Genomic DNA, 21,947 nt, shown 5'->3' on the forward strand with positions numbered 1-21,947 from the left:
TGTTACCACAATAAGTTTAGTTAACATCCATCACCTCATACAATTACAAAATATTTTTTACTCCTGATGAGAACATTTAGGATCTATATCTCTTACTAACTTTCATATATACCACACAATGGTGTTAACTGTAGTCATCACATGGTACATTAATCTCCAGGACTTATTTATCTTGTAACTAGAAGTTTGTACCTTTTGAGTCCATCCAATTCCCCTCTCCCCCCTACCTCCCGGAAACACAAATCTGTCCCTTTTTTCTGAGTTAGGTTTTATTAGAGTCTACATCTAAATGAGATCATGTGGTATTTGTCTTTTTCTGTCTATTTACTTACAGGTGGTGCTAGTGGTAAAGAACTCGCCTGCTATGCAGATGTAAGAGACCCAGGTTCGATCCCCTGGAGAAGGGAATGGCAACCCACTCCAGTATTCTTTCCTGGAGAATCCCTTTGACAGAGGAGCCTGGTAGGCTATAGTCCACTGGGTTACAAAGAGTCAGGTTTGCAAAATATCGGACACGACTGAATGACTTAGCACCCACACATGCAATGCATTTATTTAGCAGAACGCCTTCAAGGTCCATTCTTTTTTTTTTCCCTCCTTTAATTGGAAAATTGTTACTTTCAATCCATTATCAGTCAGATTTTGGGAACCTGGGCATCCTCCCCTCTTTCAGGTGACAGCCCACCTCTGATGTGAGCAGACTGGATTTATAACACTCAGAAGGAAGTTAAAGTTCCCTCCTTGCCAAAGTGGTGAAGGGTATCGTTCTGTAGCCACCCCATGCCTCTCCACCAAGTACTGGTGTGCGTGCTCAGTCGTGTCTGACTCTTACCAACTCCATGAATTGTCGCCTGCCAGACTCCTCTGCCCAAGGAATTTTCTAGGCAAGAATACTGGAGTGGGTTGCCATTTCCTTCTCCAGGGGATCTTCCCCACCCAGGAAGAGAATCTGAGTCTCTTGCATTAGCAGGCAGATTCTTTACCACTGTGCCAGCTAGGAAGCCCTCAAGAACTAACTGACAACAGTTATAAATCATATTTCTAGATAGAAGATCAATTTAGGGATTTTTTTGTTTGTTTGTTTCACCTTTTTCTCCCCTTACCCTCTCAGTGCCACGGGTATATTATGAAGAGCTTAGATGGATGTTGGTCAAAACCTCTAATGTCAACTAAGGAGGCCACTGCGACTGAGGAATTCACTAGCATGGACTGTCTGAGCTGCCTGAGGAGTCTCTGGTTTCTTTTGGGAACAGAAATCTTCAATCTGTGAGATCCAGCACATGGCAACAGAGAAACAACCACCCAGAAGTCACAGGGAGCAGAAAACCGTAGAATCAGAAGGAAGTGATGGTCAGGGAGCACCCAGGACTGTGGGCAGTGCTTCCAGGCACTTGATGCTTGTTGACTGACTGTCTGAAGGACTGAATGAATACTTGAATAACCCAACCACCTCATTACACAGAGGAGGAAACTGAAGTCACAGGGGATGTTGATTTGCTGAGTCACAGAGCATAGCAATGGCACCTGGGACTGGCTTGTAGGGGACCCGAGTCTCAGCTCTGTGCTTGTGTTATCACAATGATGGCAACCGGAAAAATTAAGGAGAGCTGGGGTGGAGTGAAGGAAATAAGGAATCATAAAAGAGTAAAATGACTTAAAATACAGGCATACCTTGCTTTATTGCACTTTGCTTTATCAGGCTTCGCAGATATCGCCTTTTTTTTTTTTTTTTTTTTTTTTTAATGAATTGAACGTTTGTGGCCACCCTGCAAAGTCAGATGATGGTTTGCAGTTTTGACATAATGCGATGTGTGTGTGCTTATCATGTCCAGCTCTTTGAGACCCCATAGATTATAGCTTGTCAGGCTCCTCTGACCATGGAATCCTCCAGGTGAGAATACTGGAGTGGGTTATCACTTCCTAGTCCAGGGGATCTTCCCGACCCAGGGATCACCTTCATAGTTAATAGACTACAGTATAGTGTGAACATAACTTTTAAAAATTAAAAAAAAATTATATTGGAGTATAGTCGATTTACAGTGTTATATTAGTTTCAGGTGTATAGCAAAGCAAATCAGTTATGAATATACATGTATCCAGCTTTTTTAGATTCTTCTCCCAAGCAGGCTGTTATAGAGTGTTGAGTAGACTTCCTGAAACGTGCCTGGTCTAAACTGAGATGTGCTGTGAGTATGAAATATACACCGATTTCAAGGACAATATGAAAAAAGGGTAAAGCGAGCTTGTGGCACAGTGTTAAAGAATCTCCCTGCCAATGCAGAAGATGCTGGAGGCATGGGTTCTATCACTGGGTCGGGAAGATCCCATGGAGTAGGAAATGGCAACCCACCGCAGTATTTTTGCCTGGAAAATCTCATGGACAGAGGAGCCTGGTGGGCTATAGCAGACATGATTGAACAACTGAGCATGCATGCTTGAAGGAAGAATGTAAAATATCTCATCATAAATATATTGAATAAATAACATTTCTCTGTTTCTTTTGCTATTTTTAATGTGGCAACCAGAAAAGTTAAAATTACATTCATGGCACTGTATTTCTGTTGGGCAGTGCTGGCTGACTCTGCTTCAAAGCATTTAACGACCATCTCAAACACAGAGTGCAATGCTCATAAAATTAAAATGGGCATTGAGAGTATGGAAGTGGTTGTATTCTCCAGCCATTATTTATTGTCAATCACCTTTTAAGTAAAGAAACATAGAAGGGGTGACATGGGAAACTGTGATGGAAATAACAAGGTAACCTGCTTATTAATCAGAGGAATTGACCCTGAAAGACAATAATGATACAGTCAGTGTTGGTTCAGGCTTTATGCCTCTCCTAGGACATCTTGACCTTAACATCCTCAGAAGCTGTTGGGGGGGGCATTTGATGCCCCCAGGGAGGAGGAATAAAGAGTGGGGGGGCAGCATGGAGTTACTGGAAGACATAGCTAGCTCAGTGTAGCCTCATATAAGTCACCAAGCCTCTAGGTTTCATCCTTGGTGCAGTCTTTGTCCTATATCACAGTGCTGTCTCTGGAGCCCCCATCCTAAGCCTTAGAACTCGGAAGGGCTTGAGCACAAGACCGGAGATCTCTATGCCTCCATTTCCTGTTTATAAGATGGAGACTAGGACAGTGCTTTCTTACAGACTGATGGAGACTCAACAAGATAATTCATGCCTAGTGAATGCCTCCAAAATGTTAAAAACAAATAAAAACTTACAAACTGAAAAGGATCTTAAGGGCCACTCAGTCCAACTCCCACCCGAACTCACGAGTGCCCCTGTACTTCCACTCATATCTGGCCTCCCTTTGTTCACTGCCAATGGTGGGAATCCTTTTGTCTCATAGGGCAGACCTTGTTTGTTTGTCTTTAAATTTTATTTTATTGTGATTAAGTAGCATAATGCTACCATTGTCATCATTTTTAAGTGTACAGTTCTGTGGCATTAAGTACATTTCCTTGTTATATGAACTTCCCACCATCCAGCTCCAAAACTTTTTCATTATCTGAAACAGAAACTGTACCTATTAAACAATAGCTCTTCATTCTCTTGTTCCCCCAGACTCTGGTAACCATTGTTGTTTCTGTCTCTATGAATTTGACTACTTTAGGTATCTCAAGTAGATGGAACCCCATAGAATCTGTTCTTTTGTGTCTGGCTTATTTCACTTAGTGTAATGTCTTTAAGAGTCATCTACGCTGTAGCATGTGTCAGAGTTTCTTTCCTTTTTAAAATTGTATAATATTCCATGGTATGTGCATACCACATTTTGTTTATCCATTCATCTATTGATGGACACTCAAGACTTTTTTAAACTGTTTTGATGTGGATCATTTTTAAAGACTTTATTGAATTTGTTACAGAATTGCTTTTGTTTTATGTTTTGGTTTTTTGGCTGTGAAGCATGTGGGATCTTAATTCCCTGACCAGGGATCGAACCTGCACCCCCTGTATGGGAAGGGGGGGGGTCTTAGTCACTGGACTGCCATGGAAGTCCTGACCCTCAGGTTTTGAATGTCTCTAACTATCAGTTCTGCCACCAAGTAAGCTCAGTCGTGCCTTCCTGTGACCTAAACCCATCTACCAGGTCTGCCCTTGAGCGAGAGCATCAGACTGGGCCCTTGCCCACAAAAATCCCTGGATGTGAACCACCACCTCCTCAAAGACTGAGCAGTGTTTCCAAATTTCCAGACCTTCTGCCATTGTGGTTTAAGTCTTCAGATCCACTTAAGTTCTTTGGACTGCAAGGAGATCAAACCAGTCAGTCCTAAAGGAAATCAACCCTGAAGGACTGCCAATGGAAGGACTGTTGCTGAAGTTGAAGCTTCAGTACTTTAGCCACCTGATGTGAAGAGCCGACTCATTGGAAAAGATTCTGATGCTGGGAAAGATTGAGGGCAGGAGGAGAAGGGAGGAGCAGAGGATGAGACGGTTGGATGGCATCACTGACTCAGTGGACATGAATCTGAGCAAACTCTGGATAAGGATAGAGAATCCTGGCATGCTGCAGTCCAAGTGAGCACAGACAACGACACTGATATAGAGGGGCTTCCCCAGTGGCACAGTGGTAAAGAATCTGCCTGCCAATGAAGGAAACGCAAGAGACATGGTTTCGATCCCTCGGTCAGGAAGATCCCCTAAGTAGGAAATGGCAAGCCACTCCAGTGTTCTTGCGTGGGAAATCTCATGGAGAGAGGAGCCTGAGGGCTATAGTCCATAGGGTCACAAAGAGTCGGACATGACTTAGTGACTGACCATGCATACACAAAACTTCCTGATCTCATGTTCAAAAGGAATCACCCTAAACACATACATGTAGGAAGCTTCTCGTATTCAGAAGGAATGACCATAAACTGAACTGACTTATACTCTGCTCCAGGATTAACTTCCCTTTCCTTGACCCTTTGCTCACAGAGTTGAAGAATGCGTTGCCTTTTCTTGGCAGCCTTATTTCACTGACTCATTTATTGAACATGTTTTATTGGTTGGCTCGTCAAGGTGAGACAATTCAGTTAGTAGTTTAGAGCTTGAACTCGGAGGCCAGATTTCCTAGGTCAGAATCCGAGATCCATCCTTTACAATGAGTCACTGGACTTTAACTTCTCAGGGCCTTGCTTCCTTATCTATAAAATAATAATAATAGTAACAGAACTGGCCTCACCGAGTGGTTGTGAGGATTACATGAATTAGTGCCCAAACATGAGAAGAGAGCCTGGCACTCAATAAATGTGCTATTTCTCTGCACAGGGCACTGTGCCGGGTGCTGGGGTAAGCAGTCAGCCAGGCAGACCAGTTCTGGACTCTTTGTGGTTCCCAGTCTAACAAAATGGTCAGACAAGCTAACCATTACATGACAACCAGAATTTATTCATGGTTTGTTAAAGATATGTTCTTAAGTAGAAAAACACCAACTACACTACAGCGTATGAAGTCTTAGGAAAAGATTGTAGGGTGAGGTGGGGGCACAGCAGGGGGGCACCTAACTCACCCCCACTTATTCACTCACTCACTAAGAATAAATTCTTATTCGTGCAGCCTCTATGAAGAACTTATGGAGATTCCTCGGAAAACTAAAAACAGAGTTGCCATATGATTCAGCAATCCCAGATATTCTGGGCATATATTCCGAGAAAACCATAATTTGAAAAGATATATGCACCCCAGTGTTCACTGCAGTACTGTTTACAATAGCCAGGATATGGAAGCAACCTAAATGTCCATCAACAGATGAATGGATAAAGAAGATGTGATACATATTGTATATATACATATTGTGTATATATATGTATATATATACACAAAATGGAATACTAGTCAGCTATAAAAAGAAAATGAAGTAATGCCATTTGAAGCAACATGGATGGATCTACAAAAAGTCATACCAAGTGAAGTAAGTCAGAAAAAGAAAGACAAATACCATAGGATATCACTTATACGTGTCATCTAAAATACAACACCAATGAGCTTATCTACTAAACAAAAACAGACTCACAGAGAGAGCAGACTTGTGGTTACCAAGAGGGAGAGATTGTGGGAGAAGGATGGATTGGCAGTTTGGAGTTAGCAGCACAAGCTATTGTATATATGTACAGCTGAATCACTTGGTTGTATACCAGAAACTAACACAACATTGTAATTCAACTATATATAAATAAAGTAAATATTTTTTAAAAAGAAAAAACTATACTTATTGAGTTCCTACTAGTATTAGGTATGATGGCTAATTCTGGGAAGTATCTATGAACAAAACAGAAATCTCTCTCCTGGGAAGCTGACATTCTACTGATAGGAGACAGACAGCAACATAATAAATGCAACGATCAGTTCAGTTCAGTTCAGTTGCTCAGTCATGTCCGACTCTTTGCGATCCCATGAATCGCAGCACGCCAGGCCTCCCTGTCCATCACCAACTCCCAGAGTTCACTCAAACTCATGTCCATTGAGTCGGTGATGCCATCAAACCATCTCATCCTCTGTCGTGCCCTTCTCCTCCTGCCCCCATCCCTCCCAGCACCAGGGTCTTTTCCAATGAGTCAACTCTTTGCATGAGGTAGCCAAAGTATTGGAGTTTCAGCCTCAGCATCAGTCCTTCTAATGAACACCCAGGACTGATCTCCTTTAGGATGGACTGGTTGGATCTCCTTGCAGTCCAAGGGACTCTCAAGAGTCTTCTCCCACACCATAGTTCAAAAGCATCAATTCTTCAGCACTCAGCTTTCTTCAAAGTCCAACTTTCACATCCATACTTTAAATAATAATAATTAGTCTGCATGTGAAAAAATAATAAACACAACTCTACTGTCTGTTGGAGGCAGAGCAGGCATGATTCTTGATAAATTGTACATCTTACATGAGTGCCAATTAGGACTTTGGGATGACTCCAGAGCTTTCAGCTTGAGAACTAGAAGCAAAGCTGTGAGGTCAGGATGCTTCCCTGAGGAAGTGGCATCTAACTGGGGACTGGAAGGACAAACAGCCACCATCCAAGTGAAGAGAGGCAGGAAAAAAAATCAAGGGAGCTGTAGCTTGTCCTCAGCAGACAGGCAACTCCAGCATCATGTAAGGTCCTATCAGTCCAGGAGTACTCCCATCCTGCCTTATATGTCCACAAGGCTCAGGATTTAAGGGTACAGTTTTATGTTTTTAGAGATTTAAAACACAACCTTGACTTTCAGCCTTCCAAGGAGCTACTCCTCCTAGTATTGTGTCTTCTACGGGGTTGATAAGTTTGCATTCCATGACTTTTTCCAGTAGTTGATAAAAAAAAAAAAGTTGAACTGCACTTGACCAAGGACAGTGTACTATGTCACACCTCCTTTCTTGCTTATATTAGCCCTATTTATCAACTTCCTTGGGTAGCACAGCTTACAAATCAATCCAACCATAAGATAATGTTACATGGCCTGCATTTATCCATCTAACTCTACAATAACAGCTCTAAGGGTCAAATGAGATAAGATATGAGAAAGTGCATAAAAGTTCTCCACAACTGCTAAGTCGTTCAATGAATGGTAACTATCATTGGCAGGGAAAAAAAAAAAAAAAAAAAGAAAGAAAGAAAAGGAGGGGAGGGAAGGAGGGAGGAAGGAAGGATGGAGGGAAAGAAGGAAGGGAGAATGAAAGGAAGGGATAAAGAAAACTCTCCGGAGATCAACAAGCTGCTGTTGCTTAGTATGACTTGGACACCAAACTTCTGGGAATGGAGAGATTAAATGAGCACACTGCTGCCACAGCCCAGGCGATTAAAGGACAGAGCAGCCTCTCTGTATTTCCCTCTGTATAAATGTGCAACATTGTAAAAAAGGTCACACCTGAGTAAGTGCACAGCCTTTTAAAAGAAACATGCTTTACCCGGGCCAAACTGATGCATTTTGAGAGAAAGTTATAGCTCTTGAAGTGACTTTTGTGAACATGATGCAAATGGTGAGAATCTGAATTGGTCCTTTTTATGATCTTATGGGGGCTTCCCTGATGGCTCAGTGGTGAAGAATCTGTCTGCAATGCAGGGGATGCAGGAGGTGTGGGTTCCATCCGTGGGTTAGGAAAATCCCCAGAAGAAGGAAATGGCAACCCACTCCAGTATTCTTGCCTGGGAAATCTCACGGACAGAGGAGCTATAGTTGATAGGGTTGCAGAGTTAGACACAAATTGAGCGACTGAGCAGGAAGGCAAATAATTATCATATGGAAAAGAAGTCTATTAAATCAGGAGTCTCCAATCTCTAGACTCCAATGTCTGATGATCTGAGGTGGAGCTGATGTAATAATCATAGAAATAAAGTGCACAACAAATGTAATGTGCTTGAATCATCCCAAAACTACCCTCAACCCTGCCCCAAACCCATGGAAAAGTTGTCTTCCATGAAACCAGTCCCTGGTGCCAAAAATGTTGGGGACTGCTGTTAAATGTAGCAAGTTATGTTCATGCCCTGATTAAATATACTTGCACGTATCAAAAGCATTTTGATAAAAATGTTATAGACTTGCATTTTTGAAAAAAAAGTAAAGAACACTTAAAAAGCAAAATTAACTGCTGGTTAAGAGACAGAAAATCCTTAATGAACATTAGCATGCTATGAAAAAATGTCCATGGCCACAGTAAGAGCTGACAAACACTCGTCAAACATAAATGGGGAAATGACATTTCTGAATATATATATATTGTTGCCGTTGTTTAGTCTCTAAATTGTGTCTGACTCTTTCTTCCCAGGCAAGAATACTGGAGTGCGTAGCCATTTCCTTCTCCAGAGAATGTTCCCAACCCAGGGACTGAAACTTCATCTACTGCACTGCAGGCAGATTCTTAACCACTGGGCCATCAGGAAGCCCCCAAATATATTTATACATATATATATATATATATATATACACACACCCCCACATATATATATACATATAAAGCATGCTTTATATTTCTTTTTTAATCCTACAACATAGGAATTAATGTGTCCGTTTTACAATTGAGACTCTAGACCCAGAGATGCTGAGTAATTTCTCCAAGGACACACGGCTGGGTAGTAAGTGGTAAGTCAGGGCTTCTGAGGTCAACGTTCACCTTTTCTGCTATGCTCTGCTTCCTCCTCGAGTGATTAAACACAAGCTTGCTCCTCCCCTGTTATGTGCGGGAATCTGTGCTAGGTTCTGGGTCTATAAAGGAGCATAAACCAGAGATTCTGCTTTCCAGGACTTAGGATCTAGATGGGGGACTAAGGTGTATACCGAAACAAGCTATAGTACAAGGAAGTGAGTGATAAATGCCATGTAAGTGAGGTAGCACACACTCCTAGAGAAGTTCAGTGAAGCAAGCTGTGTGTGGGCTATCAGGGTCAGGGAAGGCTTCCTGGAAGAGGTGACATTTTATTAATTCATTTGCATGTATTCAGTCAGAGCCTACTTTGTGCCAGGCATGGTGTTAGGCACGGCGGACAGAGCTGTGAAGATGTGATATCCAGTGTCTCTTTCCTTGAAACTTCGTGTGTGTGTGTGCACGTGTGTGTGTGCGTGAGAGAGAGAGAGAGAGATAGAGAGCAAGAAACAGAATAATCAAATAAGATAATTTAAGAAAGTAATCAGTGCTATACATTTTTAAAAAATGATCATGAGGCTTCTGGGTGGCCCAGTGGTTAAAGAGTCTACCTGCCAATGAGGGAACACTGATTCTATCCCTGGCCCGGGAAGATCCCACATGCCGCTAGACCACCAAGCCCACGTGCCGCAACTGCTGAGACTGTGCCCTAGAGCCCATGCACTGCAATGAAGAGTAGTCCCCACTCTCCCGAACCAGAGAAAACCTGAGCAAAAGCAAAGACGGCCCAGGTCAGCCAAAACAAAAACAAATAAATAAAAAAGAATCAGCATTTTAAAAATGAGACTGTGGGACAGGTTTACATTGTTCTTCCTGAGGAAATGACCTTGGAGTTGAAATTGAAAGACCAGAATCTGTCCATGGGAAGAACGGGCCCTGGAGGTTCCAGACATGGGAATATCACCTCCTAAAGAGCTCCTCCTAAAGAGCTCCTCCGCTACGCTCAGCCATCTGGAAATATGACAGCTATGCTGCCTGGAGGATCATGAACAACAAATCCTTTACCTTTCCCAAACTTTTTAAAAATTATTTACTTTATTTCTGGCTGTGCTGGGCCTCTGCTGCTGTGTGGGCTTTTCTCTAGTTGCAGAGAGCAGGGACTGCTCTCTAGCTGCGGTGCCCGGGCTTCTCAGCGCCGTGGCTTCTCTCATTACAGAGCAGGGGCTCTGGAGTGCCAGGTCAGTACTTGCAGGGCACGGGCTCAGACACTGTGGACCCCGGGCTCTAGAGCACAGTCCTGTCGCACAGGCTTCATGGCTCCGTGTGAGATCTTCCTGGACCAGGGATCGAGCCTGTGTTTCCTGCATTGGCATGCAGATTCTTTACCACTGAACCACCACGGAAGCCCAGCAAATTCTTAATGATGGTAGGGCTTGGTTTGAAACTTCCCTGCGGAATCTGGCAAATATGGCCATGTGCTAATATGCTGTGTCATGTCAAATGCCCAGAGAGGAACATTGATGACTATTGATTTTTACCGAACAGGCCTCTGAGATAAGACTAACGACAGCAATAAAGGGTTATCAGCTTCCAGGGTTATTTCAAAAGCAGGTGAATGAAAAAGTATCGAACACCTGGGTTTTTATCCCAATTCTGCCACTATCCACTCCTGCGTTTGTGGACAAGTTATTTTACCTGTTAGATTTCTTTGGTCACTTGTGAGATGGGTTTATGTTGTTTTTTAGTCACTAAGTTCTGTCCGACTCTTTTGCAATCCCATGAACTGTAGCCTGCCAGGCTCCTCTGTCCATGGGCTTATAGGCTCTGTCATATTGCAGGTCTCTTCTACTTCTCAAGCTTTGCAAATCCACACTCCCAAGAAAAGTGTAGCACCTTCCTTTAGCATTTGTGACATGTGCTTTGGAAGAAAAGCAAATGTCCCCTTTTTCTCTCTTCTCCACCAACTTTTTGTGTTTAGAGCCTTGGGAGCTATGGTACAACATGGTTTAATTTCTTGGAGATCACAGAAGCATGCAGAATTTTAATGCTATTTTATAGGAATATGGACTTCCTTTGAAGGAAACACTTATTCCTGCAATAAATATTGACTGTTCACTCAATTTACATCCTGAAGGAATTTAAGACAATATAACTGTAAGAATAAATGGAAGGATGGGAAAGCCATGAAGGAGGCATGAAAGAGTGGTGGGGTTCCGCTCATTTCTGAGGGTCAGAGAAGGCTTCCTGGAAGGGGAACCATCTGAACTGAGAAATGAGCACCTTTGACAGGTAGAGACCTGAAGAGCCCTCCCTTTGGAGGATGTAGGACCATGGGTTTACGGAGGATGTTCAGGGATGGGTGCTTACTAAAGTATTCCTGCCTGGAGAATTCCATGGACAGAGGAGACTGGCAGGCTACAGTCCATGGGTCGCAAAGAATTGAACAGGACTGAGTGACAAACACTCCCACTTTTCAGGGATGGAAAAGCAAGGTCTGGCGAGAAGATGGTGACCATATCCTAGTTTCTCCAAAGCTACCTTTTTCTGTCCTGGTGGAATTCTCACAGATGCCCCTTGTCACTCAAAAAGTATCCCAGTTTGGATGACAAATTACAGTCACCATAGCTGTAAGGGATTTTCTATCAGAGGCCTGAATCTTCCCCTGGTTGAAAGGATCTGAAAGGAGCAGAGTCAGGAATGACTGAACTTGCAGATCTGTCACCTGGTAAAACAGAAGTAAAATGCATAGGAAAAAGTAGCACTAGAAGGAGTCGCCAAGTAGGAGGAAAGATTATGAACTCAGTTTTAGATCTGAAAGATTCGGCTGGAGGGTAATCGGCACCTCATTGGGTCCAGCCCCTCCTCTCGCAGATCGAAGGACTGGGGGCAAAGCATCCGAGTCAGGATTGGAACCCAGGCCTCTCCCCTCGGCCTGTAGCTCTAGTCTCTCTGCCTCCCTGTCCTGAGCTCAGTAGTGCCCCTCTAGCATGCATGTCTGCTGAGAACCTGTGGTCCTATTTAGAAATATCTCTGCAAATACAATCAAGTTAAGATGAAGTCATCCTGGTGTAGCATGGGCCCCTAATCCAATATGGCTGGTGTTCTAACAAGAAGAGGGAAATGGGGACCTCCCTGGTGTCCAGTAGTTAAGAATCTGCCTTCTAATGCAGGGGATGCAAGCTCTATCTCTGGTTGGGGAACTAAGATCCCACATGCTGCAGAGCAACTAAGCCCATGTGCCACAACTACTAAGCCTGCACGCCGTAACTAGAGAATCTCTGTCCTGCAATGAAACATTTGGCATGATGCAACAAAGATCTCCTGTGCCTCAACTAAGATCTGATGGAGCCAAATAAACTAATTAAATAAATAAACATATTTATGGAGCCAAATAAACTAATTAAATAAATAAACATATTTATTTATGTGTGTGTAGGGAAATGTGTGTGTAGACAAATAGGGATGTGACAACGAAGGAAGAGACCAGAAGGACACATCTAAAGCCGTGGGATGCTGAGGATTGCCAGGGAGCCATAGAAAGCGAGGAATAGGCCAGGAAGGATACTTCCTTAGACTCTGGAAGGAGCGTGGCCCTGCCAATGCCTTGACCTTGGACTTCTAGCCTCCGGAGCTGTGAGACGGTATAATGCTGTTGTTTCAAGTTGCCCATTTAGGGTGTTTTGTGATGATGGCCCTGGGACCCTGTTCCACTGTCTGAGCTAGGTATCTTAAAATTCAACATTCAAAAAACTAAGATCATGGCATCCAGTTCCATCACTTCATGGCAAATAGGTGGGAAACAATGGAAACAGTGACAGACTTTATTTTCTTGGGCCCCAAAATCACTGCAGATGGTGACTGCAGCCAAGAAATTAAGACACTTGCTCCTTGGCTATGACTAACCTAGACAGCATATTAAAAAGCAGAGACATTACTTTACCAACAAAGGTCCATACACTCAAAGTTACGGTTTTCCCAGTAGTCATGTACAGATGTGAGAGTTAGACTGTAGAGAAAGCTGAGTGCTCAAGAATTGATGCTTTTGAACTGTGATGCTGGAGAAGACTCTTGAGGGTCCCTTGGACTGCAAGGAGATCAAACCAGTCAATCCTGAAGGAAATCAGTCCTGAATATTCATTGGAAGGACTGATGCTGAAGCTGAAGCACCAATACTTTGGTCACCTGATGTGAAGAACTGATTCACTGGAAAAGACCCATCACCCTCAGTGGACATGAGTTTGAGCAAGCTCCAGGAGTTGGTGATGGACAGGGAAGCCTGGCATACTGCAGTCCATGGGGTCGCAAAGAGTTGGACTCTACTGAGCAACTGAACTGAGGTATCTGGGAGGCACAAGAAAATACGGGTCTGGCGTGTAAAGAAATGGTCAGAATTGAAAACCCAGCCAGGGTTGGGAATAGGAAAATGGAAATTGAAGCGAGGAACAAAGGCAAGAGAAGGGGCACTGAGGACATCCTATGGGGAGGAAGGAGAGGTGGAGAAGGAGGCAGAGAGCATTGTTAGAAGGGTAGGAAGAAAGTGGAAGTGAGCGAGGAATTCCAGAGGAGGCCGGGTCGAGAGGTTTGTGCTGGGAGAGGCTGGCTGATCTGGAAGTATGGTCATGGGTGACCTTTTCAAGAGCTTCTTTAGGAAGGTGCAGGAGATAGAAGTCACAGGAAGTCTTCAAGAATCTAGTGAAGGAGGGGTAGCCAGGGCGATCATTCTTTTTGGACTTCAGGACAGAAGAGAAAATAGGGCATTAGTTGAAGGTGTGGAGCCAGAAAGAGGGATTTTATTAGGCTACAGAGGACTCAGTATATTTGTGGGAAAAGGCTGAGGAGAGGGAGAGATTACAGGTGCAACCTCTTTCGGTGGGTGGCCATGCAGGGCTCAAGGTCACCATGCAAACACACTGTTCTGGCACACCCTACCGAAAATGAGCCAATACTTTGCTGCCACTGGGGCCTCGGGGCTCTTCTGCCCCCGCTCCCCCTTCCACCCCAGGGCCTTGAGACGTCCACTAGGGGATGGGCTCTTGAGAGTGGAAATGACCACAGTGCAGAGACCATGATGTGAGGAGGGGGCAGCTGGTATTGTTGGGCCTCATCCATGAAAGTGTGGGGGCAGCTGCTAGGGAGGATGGTACAGGCATCTGCAGGACGGGAGTCTGTGGACCCCACCATGTATCACAGCAAGGGGTTCCAGCCTTATCACAAGGGACTTAAGCAGCAGAGTCTGTGACGAACCGGCAGGCTCCTGGGACATTGCTATTGTTGTTCAGTCACTCAAGTCATGTCCAACCTGTGACCCCATGGACTGCAGCATGCCAGGCTTCTCTCTCCTTCACTGTCCAGTGGAACTGGGCAACACTCTTAATTCCCCGATTAAACCGCTAGCTCTGACCCTTTCTTGTCACCATCCTTTATAAAAGGAAGACCAGTAAACTGAGGCAGTGTCTTCTGTGGCCTGGAGGTTTGCCCCCACCCCTTTCTTATTGGATGGGAGGGTTCTAGAACAAGGCTAGCTTTTTGTTTCCATTTCTTCTTTGGTGTCAAGAGGAGACACATCCCTAAGGATGAATTGCAGATAGAGCTCTTAGGGAACACAGCACTGTCCTTGGGAAAGCAAGGGCTTCTGGGATGACAGGGCCAGATGTGTAAATGAGCGAGGGGTCCTGCATGTCTAGTGGCCCCTTGGCCCTCCCAGTGTATACCCTTGACTTAAAAATAATGAAAATGTGGAGGAGTGCACATTGCAAAACAAACAAAAGCAAAATGCACAGTCACACCTGGTACCCAGCACACTATCCTCTAGGAGACATCACACCATGCAGTTCCTCCATGCCCCCCTCCCCCGCCACCCGCCCCTGGCAGAGGAATTCTAGAGCTCCAGGGATAAGCACTGCGTTGACTAAATTCTGGGCAGAGTGTTAATATATACGTGTGTTGCATGAGTGGGTAAGCAGATGACAGGACTTGAGTAATTGTGAGAAAAGCAAGATTTTGGAGAAAGCCTGAATGTCTTCTCTGTGTAGTCTTAACTCCTTTCTGTCTTCCTTCTTTCAAACACCCTCAAATTATATATAATTCATTGTAGGCTTTTATTCTTTTTTTTCTGTATTTTGTTCACTGTGTGTCAAATCTAAAGGAAACCCTGAATATTCACTGGAAGGACTGATGGTGAAGTTGAAACTACAATACTTTGGCCACCTGATGTGAAGAGCCAACTCATTGGAAAAGACCCTGATGCTGGGAAAGATTGGGGGCAGGAGGAGAAGGGGATGACAGAAGATGAGATGGTTGGATGGCATCACCGACTCAATGGACATGAGTCTGAGCAAGCTCTGGGAGAGTGAAGGACATGGAAGCCTGTGTGCTGCAGTCCATGGGGTCACAAAGAGTCAGCCATGACTTAGCAACTGAACAACACAACATGTTAATCAGCAATGTTCATCATCAGCAGGTGAGGAAGCAGGCCAACCAAAAGGGCCAAATTCACTCAACTGGTCAGAGATGGAACCCAAGCTTGGACATGTCTGTGATTCCAACTCAAGTGCCATTCTCCCTACATTCTCTGTGGCTTCCTGCTTCTGAGTGGACTCCCAGTTGGGTGAAGGCAGCTGGGAACCAAAGACATCTTCAGCACTTCAACGTTCAGGAAATTTACGTAAGACTCAGCTGGAACCAGCAAGTCATCCGAGTCTCCTGGTTCACCCCGCAGGGCAGGCTCACTGCTCTGCCCCTGCATCCCTGTGATGCTCCCTTCTTGTTGGCAGTGGGGCCAGAGCACGGGTCATGGGGTCTGGGGATGTCACCCCCCTCCCGGCAGGCCTTCCGCAGAGGTTGAGCACCAGGGCTGACCACTGTATTCTGACATCCAGAGATACCTCCCTCATTATGATGCCCATTTGTTACTGTACAGAATATTGCTGAATGGGAAACCTAGGCGGGGTCTCCAGAGATGACTCTCAGACTCACAACTTGTACCTGGCTTCCTAAGGGAAGCCCCACCGAATCCGCAAAGGTGTAGGAGGCCACCTATGGAAGCTATGGTGCTTCCACCTTCCCTGTTGCCACTCCCACTGCCACAACTGCCTTTCAACATCCATGAACTTGGGGTCCAGACACTGGGATGCTATTGTAATAGGCAAGCCACTGCCCACCCCAGCTGCTCCTGACCCAAAGGTCTGGGATTTCGCCAGGCAGCATACAACAGCAAAACAGCAGGATGGTGGTCTCCATCTGCCTTCCACCTCCCAGAACTCTCTAGTTCAGCTGTCAGGATTTAAGTCATATTTAGACTCCGACTGCAAGAAATGTGTTTTAAATTTTCTGGCCACTACAGTACAAGGAGAAGTTTAAGGTATTGAGGGCCAAACCACTATAACTACCACATTTGGTGAGAAAAAAAATTGAATATTCATAATAAATATTTTGAAGATTTTCTAAATGCTTCAGCTTAACATTTAATGAAATTTTTAAAACATTGTATGTCTCTGAAGATTATGAGGATGTTCACAAATGCCAAGAGTCCTCTTAAGCAACTACGGGTTGACTTTTTTCCACCAATGCCACCACTGCAGAGTTCAGGGGTTTTCTCATCCATCGAGAGATTAAATCCTACAAAGCATGATCCACTTTCATTCTTTATATTTTTTTCAATTACAGAAGCAATACAAGCATTGTTTGTCTGAAAAATATAGTAAACGTAACTATAATCCTACATCACTATCACAATAACCGCTTCACTCTTTTTATGTGCATATTTACATCTTGGTGAATGTAGGGTTCATAGAACTCTGCTTTGTTTTCTTACCTAGAACTGCATCATAATTATTTCCCATGTTGTTGCATAATCACAATTTAATGGCCCCATAATCTTTCACTAATACAGGTATCATAATTGCTCAGCTATTCCTCTCTAGTTGAACCCTTAGCTTGTTTCCAATTATTTTACTATAAACAATGCTTTGAAGAGCATCATGTATTTTCAGAGTGTTGGTCACTGAAGTGAGATGATGAGTTACTACGTACTGGCTAAAGGGTATCCATTTTTAAATGAGTATCAACAGGTTTTGACCAATGTTTCTTGAAAATCACCTTTAGCAAAAGCAGGGAAATTTGTCTCCAGGAATGACTAAATGCAGAGCTTGTTTCTACCTATCCCATCTTTAGCACTTCTCTTGGCACCTACTGAATATTCAGAAACAGTCCCCTTGGTCTTGAAGCCTCTGTTGACATTGCTCACATCACTGAATCTCAAATCCCGGGGAGCTGTCTGGGTGACTGTGACTCGAATCTTGGGACCAGGATGAGGCCAAGAAGGAGATACAGCATCTTCAGGGTCTCCCCCACCCGTTCATATCTCAAGGCACAGCTTTCCTGACCAGAAGTCTTCTCCAGATAAGGTGCAGTAAAAGTTGATCAGCTCAAGCCAAATCTCAAGCCCAGAACATGCACATTTAGATGCACATTTCAGGGAGCCTTAGATAAACAGACAGGCTACTCCCCTAATTTTTGATTCCTCCCTCTTCCTCCCAGATGGAGAAGACATTGTTATTTAGGTTACAGTAAAATAACCTGGGTTATACTTTATTTAAGAAGATATTTAATAGCTTGGGATAGTTTATGAACTAGAATATTAGAAAGAACTATACATGCGCACTCAGTTGCTCAGTTGTGTCTCTTTGTGACCCCATGGACTGCAGCCCCCCCAGGCTCCTCTGTCTATGGGATTTACCAGGCAAGAATACTGGAGTGAATTGCCATCTCCTCCTCCAGGGGATCTTCTTGACCCAGGGATGGAACTCCAGTCTCCTGCTTGGCAGGTGGACTCTTTACCACTGCACCACCGGGGAAGCCCAGGCAAATGCAATACTGCAAGATTTTACTCTCTTCCTCACTTTCCTCTCTATTGTGAGGCCAGGCTCTTAAAGCCCTTCCTGCCCCAGGAAAACGCGCTGAAGGTGCCTATTCAGAAGGGCTTCACCTGATGACCACTTATCGTCTTCATCAGTCCAGGGCTGTGTGGCTTTAGCCCCTTGGTGAGAATAAGGAGGAATAAACTTGATGAATCACGTGTTTTCTTTTCAGAAAGAAAAACTTAAGTTTTCGCGCCAATGAAGCAGCCTGGCGCAGGATCTTGAGATCTCACTTTGTTCCCTCTACGGTACATGCTCTTGTGTTGCAGAAAAGGAGGTGCACCCCTCGTATCGCGCAGTGGGTCCTCAATTCTGGAACTCTATCCACCCCATGTGCCCCCCAACTCCTCCTCCGGCCACCATAACTGCTCCATAAATGACATTCGCAGTGCTCCAGGCCCAAGGAATGCCAAAGCTTGCTGAGCAATAGTGTTTGCAACAAAACCCTGGGCTCTGTGGGTAGACTGGCCGCTGTTCCGGATCCCCCTCCAGCCTCAAGCATTTCCCCTTCTGCGATCCGGGTGACCCTTCCCGGCAGCTGCCCCCCTGGCCTGCCCCAAGCCAGGCAGCACCACCCCACCAGGAGGTAAGACGACTTCCCGGGACACCCCACGTCCTCCTCTCGCCCCCGTCCGGTAGCTTGGAAATGTGCAGTAGACAGTGACGTCACACAGGGAGGCGGGTCCCCACTGTCCTGCACACCAATGGCGCGGCCGCAGCCCGTCCCTTCTTTTTCAGTGATTGGTGTCTCGGGCCCCTCTGCTCCACCCCAGCCCGCCATGGCGTCAGGCCCCGCAGCACCGGGGAGGTGGTTCCCACTTTAAAGAAGTGAAGTTTTTCGCCCCCTCCCCCGCCCCGCCCGCCTCCTGCAGCCTCCCGCGCCGCGCGGAGCCGGCGAATGGAGCTACGCCGCGGCGGCGTAGGGAGCCAGGCTGGGGCGCGCAGGATGGATGGGGACAGCCGAGATGGCGGCGGCGGCTGCAAGGACGCCGGGTCGGAGGACTATGAGAACCTGCCGACCAGCGCCTCCTTATCCACCCACATGACAGCCGGAGCGATGGCCGGGATCCTGGAGCACTCGGTCATGTACCCGGTAGACTCAGTGAAGGTGAGGCGCCAGGAGACTTTAGAGACGGAGCGAGCGCACGCGTGTGCTTATGCATCCCGCGCGGGAGCCTCCTGGACGCAGCCTGGAAGCAGCCCTCCGCAACCGCGCTCTCCTTAGCGCCGCGGCGCCCCCGGGTCTCCTGCGTCCCACCGGGAGCTGGCGCGCGCAGCCGGGGCGCCTGGGAGTGCGCCGCGCAGCTCCTTCCGCTGTGCGCTTGGGCCCCCGGGGGCAACCCCCCCTCCGCGCCCACGAGGGTGCCCCAGCCGGCGCCCCGCTTCGCCGCTCCCGCCGAGTTCCAGGCCCGGGCTGCTGGCGGCGCTGCCGCCGGCGAGGAGAAGGGGAGAGCACCGCTGGCCTCGGCGGTGGCGGCGGGGCTCCAGACGGAGCCGGCCGGTATGGCTTTGAGCAGTCTTACCATGTCTGGCCACGCGATCGGTGGGTTTGCGGTCCCGGCTCGTCGCGGCTCCCACTGGCACGCTGGGTGTGCGAGCCGCGGCGAGTGGCGTCAGCTGGCCGCTGCCGGGTGATCGGGGCTTCCACACACGTGCGCCGTCCCCGAGGGGCTCGCCGCCGGGAGCGCCAACCACACTCGCGCCGAGAAACGTGGCCCCGACCCGGCTGGCCCGGCCGCCCGCCCTTTGGCAGCCGAGCAGCTGAGAGGCAGTGAGGCTCACAGTGACATTTGCCTTCTCATTTTGTTGCAGGGCAGGCAGGGAGAGCGCGTGCTGTGTAGTCTTAGGGGTTGTGTAATAGCCGTTCAGTTTGCCCCGCGCTTCCCGGGTAGTTTTAAATGCATTGCTGTCAGGAGGTAGCTTTAACCAGGCGGATTTTTGCCTGAGCTGCACTAAGTCAGCTTGTTCAGGATACAGAATGACCCGGGGATAGAGTGCTATGGGGAAGCAATACTATTATTGATACATTGTACTTGTGTAGGCAGAACTCATCTTATTCCTACAGCAGACGTGGGAATTGACATGAAGAAACTGAGGCACAGAGCAGTGAACGGGATTAGCCTGCCGGTGCTCATGTGCCACTGGCATCCGCGACTCCAGCCCCGGTGTGCTTCGGAGATTTGGGGGCTTCTCGAGGTGGCAGTTATCTCCAAGGCAGACTCAACAGAGTTCCCCAACTAGCATCTGTATTTTGTTTTTGATGCTGGCCCCACATGAGCGGTGGGAAGGCCAGAATGTCTAATGCAGAGGGTGTTCCCTGCTCTGAGCAGTTCTTAGAGCTGGCGGTCAGTGGCTGGACAGACACGGGTCCAGAGAGAAGGCCACGGGCATTCACATTAAGGTGAGCCCCACGTCTTATGTTGTACTGCTGGGCCTGAGTCATCACGCCTCTGCTCTACGGCATGCCAGAGGGAGATTAAAGGAACCGTCCTTGCCTGCCAGGGTTATGGAGGCCACAGGGAGATCTTTTCTCTTAGGTTTTCAAAGTTCCTCCAAGAAAGACCCTGGACGGACACCAGGTGGCATTTGTATAGGAAATAATCCTTCACATGTAATAAAAAGTCCCCATATTTGAAGTTGTCATCTCAAGTGCCTTGGACAGAGTGTGGGAAGGTTAGGAGCCAGGAGATGTCATTTGAGCAGGCATGAGCCATCAAAGAACTAGACCACTTCTGAGGCTCTTGACCTCCGCTGTGAGTTTGGTTCAAGGCATCACTGGAGCTTGTCTTTAGGGTTAGTTATGCCTTTTGAGCTCCCTGTGACCCTCTCCTGTGTGTGCTAAGTTGCTCAGTTGTGTCTGACTGTTTTGCGATCCTATGGACTATGTAACCCATCGGGCTCCTTTGTCTGTGGGTTCTCCAGGCAAGAGTACTGGAGTGGGCTTCTATTACCTTCTCCAGGGCCTCTTCCTGACCCAGGGATCTAGGTCTCTTGCATCTCCTGCATGGCAGGTGGATTCTTTACTGCTGAGCCACTGGGGAAGCTCCTTAAGAGGGGTTAATTGCATGTGTTTGAATTGTGTGATCTATGTTTAGTTTCTTCTCTGCCCCTCCTTCTGCCCTCTAGGTATGTTTTGATCCACTTGTCACTATGTACTTAGCATTGATTTCTGTAGCAGTTTTCACTTGTGGACAGGTTAATGTCGTGTGCGGTCAAAGGAACTGGTTTAGCTGTCCTGGGCAAGTCATTTGGTGAAACTTGACTGTAAAATGAAGGCTCTGGGGACCTTCTCTGGTGGTCCAGTGGTTAACTGCACTTCCGACATAGGGGGCATGAGTTCGATCCCTGGTCGGTGAACTAAGATCCCACATGCTGCGTGGTGCAGCCAAAAAATAAAATAAAATTTTAAAAATAATAAATAAAATACAGGTTTGGGTTAGCTAAGCAGGAACAATTTCTAGATCCTGGGATTATAATCCTGGCTCTGAATAAAGACCCTTGGGGGTTCTGGCTTTGAGCATCCCGGTTTGGCTTTAAAGCACCTCTTGTTGGCTTTTTTTTTTCTTTTGCTACAGTTTCCTTGGATTACTCTTTTCATTTTGCAGTGGAGCTAAAGGCACAGAGAGAGTTAAGTGGCATGAGCCCTGCTGTGTGACTCCAGGAAGGCTGCAGTAGAGGTGTGCTAAGACCAACACAAGTGTCTGTGTCCAACATGAGATGTCAGGGACCATCCTTGCTTCAGACAGGGAAACGCTCCCCTTGGGGAGCCCTTCACTATGTTCTTCGTAAATAACAGGGATGGTGGAGACTGTGAGTAACTGAGTCAGGAGCCCTGGGTTGGGGTTCAAGCCCAGCCCCTAACTTGCTTCATTCTTTAGGCACTGTTCTGTCACTAGTAAAATGGGGGCTATGTTCAGTATTTCCTATTTTTCACCTGTCCCCCTTTCTACGAACACAGAACACTCATTGTCCTCTTTTTATGTTACTTGCAATTTGAA

At 46.3% G+C, this 21,947-nt stretch overlaps 2 protein-coding genes across 2 annotated transcripts in view; one reads left to right on the forward strand and one right to left on the reverse strand.

Moving 5' to 3' along the window:
- The window catches only part of ENTPD4 (ectonucleoside triphosphate diphosphohydrolase 4), a 116,908-nt gene extending 97,413 nt beyond the window's left edge, over nt 1–19,495 (reverse strand). Inside the window, exon 1 of the mRNA XM_043453811.1 lies at nt 19,473–19,495. The gene's annotated coding sequence lies outside the window, so the exon portion shown is untranslated. The remainder of the gene's footprint in view (nt 1–19,472) is intronic.
- SLC25A37 (solute carrier family 25 member 37) overlaps nt 18,704–21,947 on the forward strand; it is a 46,616-nt gene continuing 43,372 nt past the window's right edge. The window contains exon 1 of the mRNA XM_043453813.1: nt 18,704–19,057. Within this exon, the coding sequence (XP_043309748.1) occupies nt 18,848–19,057 (210 nt within the window). The 5' untranslated portion in view covers nt 18,704–18,847. The remainder of the gene's footprint in view (nt 19,058–21,947) is intronic.

The sequence above is a fragment of the Cervus canadensis genome, chromosome 30 (genome assembly GCF_019320065.1).
Source record: "Cervus canadensis isolate Bull #8, Minnesota chromosome 30, ASM1932006v1, whole genome shotgun sequence".
Lineage (NCBI taxonomy): Eukaryota > Metazoa > Chordata > Mammalia > Artiodactyla > Cervidae > Cervus > Cervus canadensis.